This window comes from Hypanus sabinus, chromosome 22 (genome assembly GCF_030144855.1).
Source record: "Hypanus sabinus isolate sHypSab1 chromosome 22, sHypSab1.hap1, whole genome shotgun sequence".
Taxonomy (NCBI): domain Eukaryota; kingdom Metazoa; phylum Chordata; class Chondrichthyes; order Myliobatiformes; family Dasyatidae; genus Hypanus; species Hypanus sabinus.
In genome coordinates, this window is record NC_082727.1 from 66,388,218 (window position 1) to 66,402,706 (window position 14,489).

General features: G+C 41.9%; 1 protein-coding gene across 9 annotated transcripts in view; it reads right to left on the reverse strand.

Moving 5' to 3' along the window:
• The window catches only part of fam204a (family with sequence similarity 204 member A), a 114,748-nt gene that overhangs the window by 65,498 nt on the left and 34,761 nt on the right, over positions 1–14,489 (reverse strand). For all 9 annotated transcript variants that reach the window (XM_059947957.1, XM_059947950.1, XM_059947951.1 and 6 more), the window contains one exon: positions 11,093–11,192. In XM_059947957.1, the coding sequence (XP_059803940.1) occupies positions 11,093–11,192 (100 nt within the window). The remainder of the gene's footprint in view (positions 1–11,092; positions 11,193–14,489) is intronic.

Below are 14,489 nucleotides of genomic sequence, written 5' to 3' on the forward strand. Positions count from 1 at the left end.
TAATAATTTCTTTTGCATTGAATCCAACAAAATAACTTTCAGTATAAAACCATAAGGTATCGGAACAGATTTAGGCCATTCAGCCCATTGAATTCACTCCTCCATTTCACCTAGATTCCATTCAACCCCATACACCTGCCCTCTGACTATATCCCCTGACGGCCTGACCAATCAGGAATCTATCAGCTTCCACTTTAAGTATATCTACAGACTTGGCCTCTACCGCTATCTGTGGCCGAGCATTCCACAGATTTACTACTCTCTGGGTAAAAAATCTCCTTCTTACTTTTATTCTAAAAGGTTGCTTCTCAATTTGGAGGCCATGTCCTCTAGTCCTGGATACCCCCACCAGAGAGAACATCCTCTCCACATCCATCTATCTTTCAACATTCGGTAGACTTCAATGAGATCCCTTCTAAATTCCAGTGAGTACAGGCCCAAAGCTGCCAAATGCACTTCATATGTCAACCCCTTCATTCCCGGAATCACCTTCGTGAGCCTCCTCAGGACACTCTCCAATAAATATCCTTTTTGAGATAAGGGACCAACTGAACCTAAATAATGTCTTAATGCAGCCTAAATAATGTCTTATAAAGTTTCAGCACTATCTCCTTATTTTTATATTCTATTCCACTTAAAATTAATGCCAATATTGCAATTGCCTTTTTTTTACCACAGACTCAGCCTGTGAATTAACCTTCTGGGAGACTTGCACGAGGACCCCTAAGTTCTTTTGCACCTCTGATGCTTCAATTTTCCCTCACACATCATACATTTTCCAACACTTTTTTGTCCATTCTTCCAATTTGTCTAAGTCTTGTTGCAATCGCATTGCTTCCTCAGCGCTACCTATGCCTCCACCTATCTTCATATCAACTGCAAACTTTGTCACAATGCCATTGATTCCACAATCTAAATCACTGACAAAAAATGTGAAAAGTAGCAGTCCCAATACTGACCCCTGAGGAACACACTAGTCACCAGCAGCCAACCAGAATAAGCCCCCTTGATTCCCACTCACTGCCTCCTGCCTGTCAGCCATTCCTCAATCTATGCCAGTACCTTTCCTGTAACACCATGGGATTTTATCTTGCTTAAACAGCCTCATGTGAGGCACCTTATCAAATGTCTTCTAAAGATCTAGTAAATGACATCCATTGTCTTTCCTTTGTCCAACCTGCTGGTTAATTCCTTGAAGAATTCTAACAGATTTGCTAGGCAAGTCCCCTTACAGCCACCATGCTGACTTTGACTCATTTTATCATTAATCTTCAAGTATCCCAAAACCCCATCTTTAATAATGGACTCCAACACTGGCCTATGATTTCCTCTCTGTCTTCCTCCCTTCTTAAAGAATGGAGTGACATTTGCAATTTTTCAGTCCTCTGGGACCATGCCAGAATCACTTCAACAACCTCTTTCAGGATTCTGAGATGTAGTACATTAGTCCAGGTGGTTTTCCACCTGAAGACTTCCAGTTTGCCTGGCACTTTTTCCTTTGTAGTAGTATTGGCACTCCTGCTCCCTGACACTCACGGATCTCTGGCATCAGGGATATGGGGAGAAGGCAGGAACGGGGTACTGATTGTGGATGATCAGCCATGATCACATTGAATGGCGGTGCTGGCTCGAAGGGCTGAATGGCCTACTCCTGCACCTATTGTCTATTGTCATACAGCTAGTGTCTTCCACAATTCAGTAAAAAACTTTACTGAATAAGAAGTAAAGTTCTTATTCAGTTCGTCTGCCATTTCTTTGCCCCCAGCAAGTTTTTTCCAGTGGTGCACCTCCCTTTTACTTTTTATATAACTGAAAATACTTTTACTATCCTGCCTTTTATTATCAGCTAACTTGCCCTCATATTTCAGCTTTTCCTTTCTGATAGTTGTTTTAGTTGTGCCTTTTGTTGGATTTTAAAAGCATCCCAATCAGCCAACTTCCTATTCACTTTTGCTACCTTCTATGCCCTTTCCTTGGCTTTTATGTAGTCCTTAACTTCCCTTGTCAGCCACAGTTGCTTACCCCTGCCATTTGAGAACAACTTCCTCTATAGGACATACCTATCCAGCACCTTGTGAACTATTCCCAGAAACTTCAGCTTTCTTTGCTATGCCATTAACCCTGCCAGTATCTCTCTCCAAAACACCTGGGCCAGCTCCTCTCTCATGCCTCTGGAATTCCCTTCATTCCATTGCGATACTGATACATGTGACTTATGCTTCTCCCTCTCAAACTGCAGTTATGAATTCAATCATATTGGAATCACTAGCTCCAAAGGGTTCTGTTACATTAAGCTCCCTAATAAGATCTGGGCTTTTACACAACACCTAATCTAATATGGCTTTTCCTCAAGTAGGCTCAAAATCAAGCTGCTCTAAAAAGCCGTCGTGTAGGCATTCAACAAATTCCCTCACTTGCAATCTGACACTAACCTGATTTTTCCAAATCCCTTTTATACTGAAGACCCCCAATACAATTGTGTCATTACCCTGTTTACAAGCCCCTTTCCAGCACCTTTTGACATCTCAACCCCACATCTTGACTGTTATTTGGAGGACTATATATGATTCCCATAATGATTTTTTTTACTCCTGCAGCTTAACTTCACCCACAAAGATTCAACATTCTCTGACCCTACGTCACCTCTTTCTAAAGATGCAATTCCATCTCTTTACCAACAAACCCACACCACTGCCTATGTCTTTCTGCCTGTCCTTTTGTTACAAAGTATATCCTTCGATGTTAAACTCACAACTATGACCTTCTTTCAGCCATGAGTCAGTGATGTCACTATGTCATTCTGACCAACCTCTAATTGCTCCCTGAGTTTAATTCACCTTATTCCTGACGCTACGTGCATTTAAGTACAAACTACTGCAATGTCAGAATCCGAATCAGAATCAGGTTTATTATCACTGGCATATAATATGAAATTCGTTAACTTAGTAGCAGCAGTTCAATGCAATACATCATATAGAAGAGAAAAAAAATCGATTACAATAAATGTATATTGAATAGATTAAAAACAGAAATACTGTATATTAAAAAAGTGAGGACATGTCCAAGGGTTCAACATCCATTTAGGAATCAGATGGTAGAGGGGAAGAAGCTGTTCCTGAATTGCTGAGTGTGTGTCTTCAGGCTTCTGTGCCTCCTACCTGATGGTAACAGTAAGAAAGAGGACATGCCCTGGGTGCTGGAGGTCCTTAATAATGGATACTGCCTTTCTGAGACACTGCTCCTTGAAGATGTCCTGGGTACTTGGTAGGCAAGTACCCAAGATGGAGCTGACTAGATTTACAATCCTCTGCAGCTTCTTTTAGTCCTGTGCAGTAGTTTCCTCCCTCCCCACACCAGACAGCCCTGAATTTCTAAGGAACAGCATTTGTCTCTCAATCTGACAACAGGGTCCATTTTGATAATTAACATAAAACGTTATGTTCAGTTTGGCAAATGTTGTCACAGCATCTTCACACATAGAATTAAACAAAATAGCAAACTAGCTGCATTACTGTGGAATGCCTACTAACATATTATTTTAGGTAACAATGTTTAATTATACCAACACAAATGATAATGGTTCTGTATTTCAGAGTCTTGAACTGGATTGACAATTGCATTTTTTTTTGTATTCAAGAACTAAACACCAATAGCTGTCAACTTGATGTGCAACGTCTTGGCAATCTTATGTTATAGTCGCTCTGCTACTGGCACAAATATTCTTCACACACTAAATTCTTACCTCAAGACGTTGAAGATTTAAATCATCCAATGATAGCAGACACAAAACAGAGTTTAAAATAATTGTGTGATATTTGATTTTTTGCAATCTGTACTTCACCGAACTGGTTTTAACCTGTTTTACATCAATTATATCTTAAACATTAGTCTATCAATTCAGTCCCTGAAGCAGAAAGATGTTTTTTCCTTTCTTTTTTACAACGCCATTAGGGTGACATAAAGCATACTGATTAACATTGTCAATCTTGATCAGGTATTAGAGTGTCTAAATATTTAACTTTGGCATGCAGACATTTGTTATTAAACTATCTTGCACAGTAAAACCTGCAAGTGCCTGCAAGACGAAGCGAGTTGACTGTGAAGTCTCAGCAAGCGTCAACAGACTACAATGTAAAGACACATTGCATCCTTTAGCCATTGTTTTTCTGCTGCACATTTGACAAGGGTAAACTTTCTATGTGCTGTTCTTGTGTATCTTCACCATATGATCTTTATGTGGTATCTCCTGTACCTAATAAAGTTGTCGTGGTCTTTTGCTGGAGTAGTCCATTCACTTCAAGATTCAATGTGTTGTGCATTCACAGATGTTCTTCTGCACACCACTGATGTAACATGTGATTATAAGAGTTACTGTCGTCTTTCTGTCAGCTTCAACCGGTCTGGCCATTCTCTTCTGACCTCTGTCATTAACAAGGCATTTTGCCCACGTAAAAGAGATAGATTTCTTTTCTTTTTTTCACTATTCTCTGTTAGCTCTAGAAACTGCTGTGCATTAAAATCACAGGACATCAGTAATTTCTGAGATACTCAAACCACCCCGTCTGGCACCAACAACTATTCCATGGTCAAAGTTGCTGAAATCACATTTCTTCCCCATTCTGAACAACTGAATCTCTTGACCACAGAAACACTGAAAACCTACAGCACAATACAGGCCCTTCAGCGCATAATGCCATGCCGAACGTGCACTTACTTTAGAAATTACCTAGGGTTACCCATAGACCTCTATTTTTCTAAGCTCCATGTACCTATCCAGAAATCTCTTAAAAGACCCTATTGTATCCACCTCCACCATTGTCGCTGGAGCCCATTCCATGCTCTCACCACTCTCTGCATAAAAAACTTACCCCTGACATCTCCTCTGTACCTACTTCCAAGCATCTTAAAACTGTGCCCTCTCGTGTTAGCAATTTCAGCCTTGGGAAAAAGCTTCTGACTATCCACACGATCAATGCCTTTCATTATCTTATACACCTCTACCAAGTCACCTCTCATCCTCTGTTGCTCCAAGGAGAAAAGATCAAGTTCACTCAATCTATTCTCATAAAGCATGCTCCCCAATCCAGGCAACAGCCTTGTAAATCTCCTCTGCACCCTTTCTACAGTTTCCACATCCTTCCTGTAGTGAGGTGACCAGAACTGAGCACAGTACTCCAAGTGGGGTCTGACCAGGGTCCAAGGTAGCTGTAACAATACCTCTCGGCTCTTAAACTCAATCCAATAGCTGATGAAGGCCAACACACCGTATGACTTCTTAAACACACAGTCAACCTGCGCGGCAGCTTTGAGTATCCTCTGGACTCGGACCCCAAGGTCCCTCTGGTCCTTCACACTGCCAAGTGTATTGCCACTAATTCCATGTTCTGCCATCATATCTGACCTACCAAAATGAACCACCTCACATTTATCTGGGTTGAACTCCATCTGCCACTTCTCAGCCCAGTTTTGCATCCTACAATATCCCACTGTATCCTGACAGCCTTCCAAGCTGTCCACAACACCCTCAACTTTTGTGTCATCAGCAAATTTACTAACCCATCCTTCCACTTCCTCATCCAGGTCAATTACATGAATCACGAAGAGAAGGGGTCCCAGAACAGATCCCTGAGTAACACTAGTGGTCACCTACCTCCATGCAGAATATGACCGGTCTACAACCACTCTTTGCCTTCTTGGTGCAGGCTGGTTCTGGATCCACAAAGCAAGGTCCCCTTGGATCCCTTGCCTCCTTACTTTCTCAATAAGCCTTGCATGGGGTAACTTATCAAATGCCTTGCTGAAATCCATATACACTACATCTACTGCTCTACCTTCATCAATGCATTTCATCACATCCTCAAAAAATTCTACCAGGCTTGTAAGGCACGACCTGCCTTTGACAAAGCCATGTTGACTATTCCCAATCATATTATGCCTTGCCAAATGTTCATAAATCCTGCCTCTCAGGATCTTCTCCATCAACCCACTGAGGTTAGACTCACTGGTCAATAATTTCCTGGGCTATCCCTACTCCCTTTCTTTAATAAGGGCACAACATCTGCAACCCTCCAATCCTCCAGAACTTCTCTCATCCACATTGATGATGCAAAGATTATTGCCAGAGGCTCAGCAATCTCCTCCCTCGCCTCCCACAGTAGCTCGGCCCCAGTGACATCCAACTTGATGCTTTCCAAAAGCTCCAGCACATCCTCTTTCTTAATGTTTATATGCTCCAGCTTTTCAGTTTGCTGTAAGCCATCCTGACAATCTCCAAGGTCCTTTTCTGTAGTGAATACTGAAGCAAAGCATTCATTAAGTACCTCTGCCACCTCCTCTGGTTCCATTCACACTTTTCCACTGTCACACTTTATTGGTCCTATTCTCTCACATCTTATCCTCTTGCTCTTCACATACTTGTAGAATGTCTTGGGGTTTTCCTTAACCTTGCTTGACAAGGCCTTCTCATGGCTCCTTCAGGCTTTTCTAATTTCATTCTTAAGCTCTTTCCTGATAGCATTATAATTTTCTAGTTCTGACATGGATAAACTTTCTCCATTGAGAGTAGGGGAGATTCAAACAAGAGAGACATGAGTTGAGAGTTAAGGGACAAAAGTTTAGAGGTAATACAAGGAGGAACTTCTTTACTCAGACAGTAGCAGCTGTGTGGACTGAGCTTCCTGTAGAAGTGGTGGAGGCAGGTTCGATTTTGCCATTTAAAAAAATTGGATAGGTATATGGACAGGAAAGGAATGGAGGGTTATGGGCTGAGTGCAGGTAGGTGGGACTAGGTGAGAGTAAGCACTCGGCATGGACTAGAAGGGCCAAGATGGCCTGTTTCCATGCTGTAATTGTTATATGGTTCTCTATCATTATCTACTTTTTTGAACCTTTCATAAGCTTTTCTTTTCTTCTTGACTAGATTTTCTGCAGCTTTTGAACACCATCTTTCCAGTACCTTACCATCCTTTCCCTGTCTCATTAGAATGTATCTATGCAGAACACCACACAAATATCCCCTGAACATTTGCCACATTTCTGCCATATATTTCCTTGAGAACATCTGCACCCAATTTATGCTTCCAAGTTCCTGCCTGATAGCTTCATATTTCCTTTTACTTCAATTAAACATTTTTCTGACTTATCTGCTCCTATCCCTCTCCAATGTATGGTAAAGGAGATAGAATTGTTATCACTGTCTCCAAAATGCTGTTCCATCGACAGACCTGACACCTGACCAGGTTCATTTCCCAATACCAGTTCAAGTACAGTCTGTCCTCTTTTAGGTTTATCTATATATTGTGTCAGAGAACCTTCCTGAACACACCTAAAAAACTCCACCCCACCTAAACCCCTTGCTCTAGGGAGATGCCAATCAATATTGGGGAAATTAAAATCACAACAGCCCTGCTATTACTGCACCATGTCTGCATGCTTTTATGCATTGATTTGCTGCCACATGATCAGCTGATTAGATATCTGCATTAAAAATCAGGTGTACCTAATAAAACGGATATTGAATGTACAGTCAGCCCTCCTTTTCCGCGGGGGATTGGTTCCAGGACCGCTCGCGGATACCAAAATTTGCGGATGCTCAAGTCCCTTATTCAACCTGTCTCAATGCAGTAGGACCAAGCGGAACCCCAGAGCTTATTTAACCTGTCTCATTGCGGTGGACACTAGGACCCAGCGGTAGAGATCTGAATCCGCAGTGTTTCTGTTCACAAAAATAAACACGAACACGATTGAAAATAAAGTGGAAAGAATAAACGCAATCGGAAAGAGGTGAAATGCCATCGGTCATTGGAAAATCGTTAGGCTATGTCGGTCAATGATCAGAACAATTTTAAAGGATAAAGTGAGAAAGGCTCTGCCCCAATGAAAGCTACAATTATTACTAAGCAACGCAGTGGTTTAATTATTAGGTTTTGGGGTTTTGGGTTTTTGATCCTCCACATCAACCAGGCACGGATGGAGAGCGCGCTCGGAAGTGGTCTGTCACTGGATCGAACTCGGGAACTTCCCGAGCCCAGCGCTGAAACATACGTTCTTAAGTGTTTTATATGCATAGAAAGGTAAAATATATACTATATACTAAGACAAACGTTTGACTAACTGACGCTAAATAATACCGGATGTACCTGTTCCGACTTACTTAGTAAGAGAACTTCCAATCTTTTTTGATCCCGATCCACGATAACGCACACACATCCTCCCGTATTCTTTAAATCATCTCTAGATTACTTATAATGCCTAATACAATGTAAATGCTATGTAAAATGGTTGTTATACTGCATTGCTTAGGGAATAATGCTCGAACAACAAGTGCTGGAAGAGCACTTCCGGGTTTTTGCAATTCACGGTTGAATTCGCGGATAAGGAGGGCCGACTGTATATTGTTAAAGCAATGATAATGAAGGAAGTATCATTCCCTGGCTCCAATTCATGACTTGCCAAATACATTTGGGGAAAAGATTATAAATTTGATTTGTCCTTCAGCTCATTTTGCACTTCAAAGTAGAAAAGTAATTCTTATCATACTGTGGATTATAAACATTTAAAGATTAAATGTTGGTAAAAAAAAACAGATCGAACATGGCTGTTGTCCAAATGGATTCTGAAACTGAAGCATAGAAATTCATCAGGGAGAATAAACAGTCCCCAAAAGCCAAAATTAACTGTCACTTTGCAAAAATCTGCATTAATAATAATTAACCTACACCTGTCAAAGAACTTGTTTTACAACTTGATAAACGGTTAAATAAAGTAGAACTTTATTGGTTTAAATAATGATCATAATCGAAAACATAAGAAATTTAACAGATGCTGTTAATTCAGGGTAATACACAATAAATGCTGGAGGAACTCAGCACGTCAGGCAGCAGCTATGAAGAGGAATAAAATGTGTCATCTAGACTGGAAAGAAAGGAGAAAATAGTCAGAAAAGGAGGGAAGTGGGGAGAGGGGATGGAGGGCAAGCTGGCAGATGGGTCAGGGGAAGATAGTTGAGTGTGGGGGGGGGGGGGGGATGAAGTGAAAAGCCAGGAGGTGGAAAGGTAAAGGACTTCATATGATGGAGCTTGATAAGGAAGTGGATCATTGGAGGAAGGAAAGGTAGAGGAACAGCAAAGTGAGGTGGTAGGCAGATAAGGATAAGAGAAATGGTAAGAAGGCGGCCCGTATGGGAATGGAAAAGAAAGAGAAAGGAAGGAGATGGATATTACCAGAACATAAGATCATAATCCATTATCTTTCTGAGAAAGTCCCTGGCCTCAAAGATGATTTGCCTTCCCTTCAGTTTTAAGAGGTTTGTGCTGGGCAAATATGGGGTCCTGGATGATGGATGGTGCCTTTTTGAGGCATCGTCTTTTGAAGCTGTTCTCAATGTTAGGGAGGCTGGTGCCCTTGATAGGACTGGATGAGGTTAACAACTTTCTGCAGCTTTTTCTCATACTGTGCATTTCCCTTCCACACCAGATGGTGATACAACCAGTTAGATTTGCTTTTTTTAAGAGCAAAAACCTTGATGTGAATAATTTTAAAATGGGAAGGTTTGCAAAATAAAGTTTGATTGGAACACATGTTGAATATTTATTCAGCTAGTACTTGTTAGGAATTGTAGGTAATTTCAAATTGAACTGTTTAGGATTTCTTCTCAGAAATACCAGCAAAATTTCTGAATCATTTTTGTTAGGGTTTTAAATGATTTTACTCAGAAATGCTGTTTAATAGCATTAAAGGAAGTTGAGTTTAGCAGATGACAAAGAGTGAGGGCAGGACTTTTTCCACCTGTTATTGAGCTTCCATTCTCCACTCTCCGTAAGTACCCCCTGCCTAACAATCAGTAACAGCAAGGTGTACTTGTGTGCAGAGTATTATAAAGTTCCACAACATTTTACAGGAAATTATCACATGGAATTTGCAATGAATCACAGAAGAGGGTTTAGAAAACATCACTTAAATGATAGTTAATGAGGAGCAACCCAAAGGGAGAAAACGGAAATGGTTAAGGGAGGGAAGTTTCAGGAGGAAATTTCAGAAGGCAAATCCCACTGCACTGAAACAATTATAGTCAGGGATGAGTAAAAGGGAAGATCTTCACAGTGTTATATGTCAGACACAATTGCAATAAGAGAGTAAGGGGGTGGTGAATCTATGGAATTCATTGCCACAGATAGCTGTGGAGGTCAAGTCATAAGATCATAAGCCATAGGAGCAGAATTAGGCCATTTGGCCCATCAAGTCTGCTCCAGTATTTCATCATGGCTGATCCATTTCTCTCTCAGCCCTGGTCTTCTGCCTTCTCCCCTAACCGTTCATGCCCTTACTAATCAAGTCATCGGGTATACTTAAAGCAGAGGTAGATAGGTCCTTGATTAATAAGGGTTTCAAAGATTACGGTGAGAAGGTAGGAGAATGGGGTTGAGGGAGATAATAAATCAGCTGTGATATAATGGTGCAGCAGACTCAATGGGCCAAATGGCTTATTCTGTTCCAATATCTCTTATGGTCTTATGGAGAGTGTGTGCCAATGACAAATATGAAAATAAGAACAGATTTTTAAATCACAATGTTGCTTAATCAGTGATCAAAGTAGATTAACAAGCACAGGCCTGAATAAATGGTAAGGCACAAGGCAGGATGCTTCAGAAGAGCTTAAGTTCAGAGACGGTCCACAATGGTCCAGTGCTGTATTACAGTAGTTTAGTCTAGAGGTAACAATGATAAGGATGAGAGATCAAGCAGCAGATCAGTTGACATAATCCATATTGATATCATGTTAGAAAGTTGGAAAAAAGGCAACCTTAATGTTGGAACTGATGCTGAGTTGAAACTTATCTTGGAGTCATATATGATGCTAAAATCACAGTCACCTCAGTTCTACATTTTGACACGTCCATCCTAAATGTTTACCACTCAAGACTATTTCTTTGACCAAGTATTTCAGTCATCCCTTCTAATTCTTTCTTGCTAGCTCTGTTGATAATGCTGCGTAAGGTTATTTATCAGGCACTTCAGATTTCTTTTCATCTATAGTGAGGCCTGTCTTATGAAGATCAAAGTTGCATACAATAAAATCAGGGAACATTATTACCTTTGAATGAGATGTGTTGCATGCAGGAGACTTAAATCTATCATTTGCTCCAAAATATTGCCTTAGTTCACCCCAGTGGGCCTTCCTCAAGGCCAGATCACTGTAAAATCAAGGACAATATTAACATTACTAGCATAAAATTAATTACAATTTGAAAAAGTAAAACATTCAATAACCAAGCTATTACCATCCTATATAATAACACCTGTCACTCTCTTGATATCATCATTGTCCAATTTCAAATTGTCCAATTGCGTCTCAGATCGGAGTTCTGAGAGGCGGGACTGCACAGGCGCGTGAAGGAGGCCTGGGAAGGAGGGAAGATATAAAAAGAACACAGCCTTAAGAAGCGGGCAGCGGAGTGCGCCGGGAGCAGAGTGTAGGGCTTGGGCTCAGGGGGTTTAGGCGGAAGAGGGCACAGTAGGCTTATCTTTTAGTTCTTGTTATTTTCAGTTATTCGGGAAATATGAGTGTGAGGGCAGCTTGTTGTTCTCGGTGTCGGATGTAGGAGGTCCTGGAGTCTCCGAGCCTCCCGGACGTCCACATCTGCGCCAGGTGCACCGAACTGCAGCTCCTGAGGGACCGAGTTAGGGAACTGGAGCTGCAGCTTGATGACCTTCGCCTGGTCAGGGAGAGTGAGGAGGTGATAGAGAGGAGTTACAGGCAGGTGGTCACCCTGGGGCCACGGGAGGCAGATAGGTGGGTCACGGTCAGGAAGGGGAAGAGGCAGGTACTAGAGAGTACCCCAGTGGCTGTACCCCTTGACAATAAGTACTCATGTTGGGGGGGGACAGCCTACCTGGTGGAAGTGACAGTGGCCGGGTCTCCGGCACAGAGGACGGCCCTGTAGCTCAGAAGGGTAGGGATAGAAGAAAGAGGACCATAGTAATAGGGGACTCAATAGTCAGGGGTTCAGACAGGCGGTTCTGTGGAGGTGCTCGGGAGTCCCGGATGGTAATTTGCCTCCCTGGTGCCAGGGTTCGGGACACTTCTGATCGTGTCCAAGATATCCTGAAGTGGGAGGGTGAGGAGCCAGAGGTCGTGGTACATGTAGGTACCAATGACATAGGTAGGAAAGGGGAAGAGGTCCTGAAACGAGAGTACAGGGAGTTAGGAAGGCAGTTAAGAAGAAGGACCGCAAAGGTAGTAATCTCGGGATTACTGCCTGTGCCACGCGACAGTGAGAGTAGGAATGGAATTAGGTGGAGGATGAATGCGTGGCTGTGGGATTGGAGCAGGGGGCAGGGATTCAAGTTTCTGGATCATTGGGACCTCTTCTGGGGCAGGCGTGACCTGTTCAAGAAGGACAGGTTACACTTGAATCCTGGGGGGACCAATATCCTAGCGGGGAGGTTTGCTAGAGCTACAGGGCAGACTTTAAACTAGTAAGATGGGGGGGCGGGAATCAATTTGAGGAAACTATGGGAGAGGAGGTTAGTTCACCAGTAGAGCAAGTAAATAGACAGTGTGTGAGGGAGGCAAGGCAGGTGATGGAGAAGGGATGCGCTCAGCCCGAAGATGTAGGGGAGAAGAAAGAAAAGGATAATAAATTTGAATGCATTCTTAGGGATGAAAAGAGAGGATGAGGTGGAGAGTATCTTAAATGTATCTATTTTAATGCTAGGAGCATTGTAAGAAAGGTGGAGGAGCTTAAAGCGTGGTTATGATGTTGTAGCTATTAGTGAAACATGTTTGCAGGAAGGGTGTGATTGGCAACTAAATATTCCTGGATTTAGTTGCTTCAGGTGTGATAGAGTAGGAGGGGCCAGAGGTGGAGATGTTGCATTGCTTGTCCGAGAAAATCTTATGGCGGTGCTTTGGAAGGATAGATTAGAGAGCTCCTCTAGGGAGACTATTTGGGTGGAATTGAGGAATGGGAAAGGTGTAGTAACACTGATAGGAGTGTATTATAGGCCACCTAATGGGGAGCGTGAGTTGGAAGAGCAAATGTGTAAGGAGATAGCAGATATTTGTAGTAAACACAAGGTGGTGATTGTGGGAGATTTTAATTTTCCACACGTAGACTGGGAAGCTCATTCTGTAAAAGGGCTGGATGGGTTAGAGTTTGTGAAATGTGTGCAGGATAGTTTTTTGCAACAATACATAGAAATACTGACTAGAGATGGGGCAGTGTTGGATCTCCTGTTAGGGAATGCAATAGGTCAGCTGACAGATGTATGTGTTGGGGAGCATTTCGGGTCCAGTGATCACAATAGCATTAGCTTCAATATAATTATGGAGAAGGACAGGACAGGACCTAGAGTTGAGATTTTTGATTGGAGAAAGGCTAACTTTGAGGAGATGCGAAGGGATTTAGAGAGAGTGGATTGGGTCAAGTTGTTTTATGGGAAGGATGTAATAGAGAAATGGAGGTCATTTAAGGGTGAAATTATGAGGGTACAGAATCTTTATGTTCCTGTTAGGTTGAAAGAAAAGGTTAAAGGTTTGAAAGCACCATGGTTTTCAAGGGATATTAGAAATTTGGTTCCGAAAAAGAGGGATGTCTACAATAGATATAGGCAGCATGGAGTAAAGGAATTGCTCGAGGAATATAAAGAATGTAAAAGGAATCTTAAGAAAGAGATTAGAAAAGCTAAAAGAAGATACGAGGTTGGTTTGGCAAATAAGGTGAAAGTAAATCCGAAAGGTTTCTGCAGTTATATTAAAAGCAAGAGGATAGTGAGGGATAAAATTGGCCCCTTAGAGAATCAGAGTGGTCAGCTATGTGTGGAGCCGAGGGAGATGGGAGAGATTTTGAACGATTTCTTCTCTTCGGTATTCACTAAGGAGAAGGATATTGAATTGCGTAAGGTGTGGGAAACAAGTAAGGAAGTTATGGAACCTATGACAATTAAAGAGGTGGAACTACTGGCGCTTTTAAGAAATTTAAAAGTGGATAAATCTCCGGGTCCTGACAGGATATTCCCCAGGACCTTGAGGGAAGTTTGTGTAGAAATAGCAGGAGTTCTGACGGAGATCTTTAAGATGTCATTAGAAACGGGGATTGTGCCGGAGGATTGGCGTATTGCTCATGTGGTTCCATTGTTTAAAAAGGGTTCTAGAAGTAAGCCTAGCAATTATAGACCTGTCAGTTTGACATCAGTGGTGGGTAAATTAATGGAAAGTATTCTTAGAGATAGTATTAATAATTATCTGGATAGACAGGATCTGATTAGGAGTAGCCAGCATGGATTTGTGCGTGGAAGGTCATGCTTGACAAACCTTATTGAATTTTTTGAAGAAGTTACGAGGAATGTTGACGAGGGTAAGGCAGTGGATGTAGTCTATATGGACTTCAGCAAAGCCTTTGACAAAGTTCCACATGGAAGGTTAGTTAAGAAGGTTCAGTCGTTAGGTATTAATGCTGGAGTAATAAAATGGATTCAACAGTGGCTAG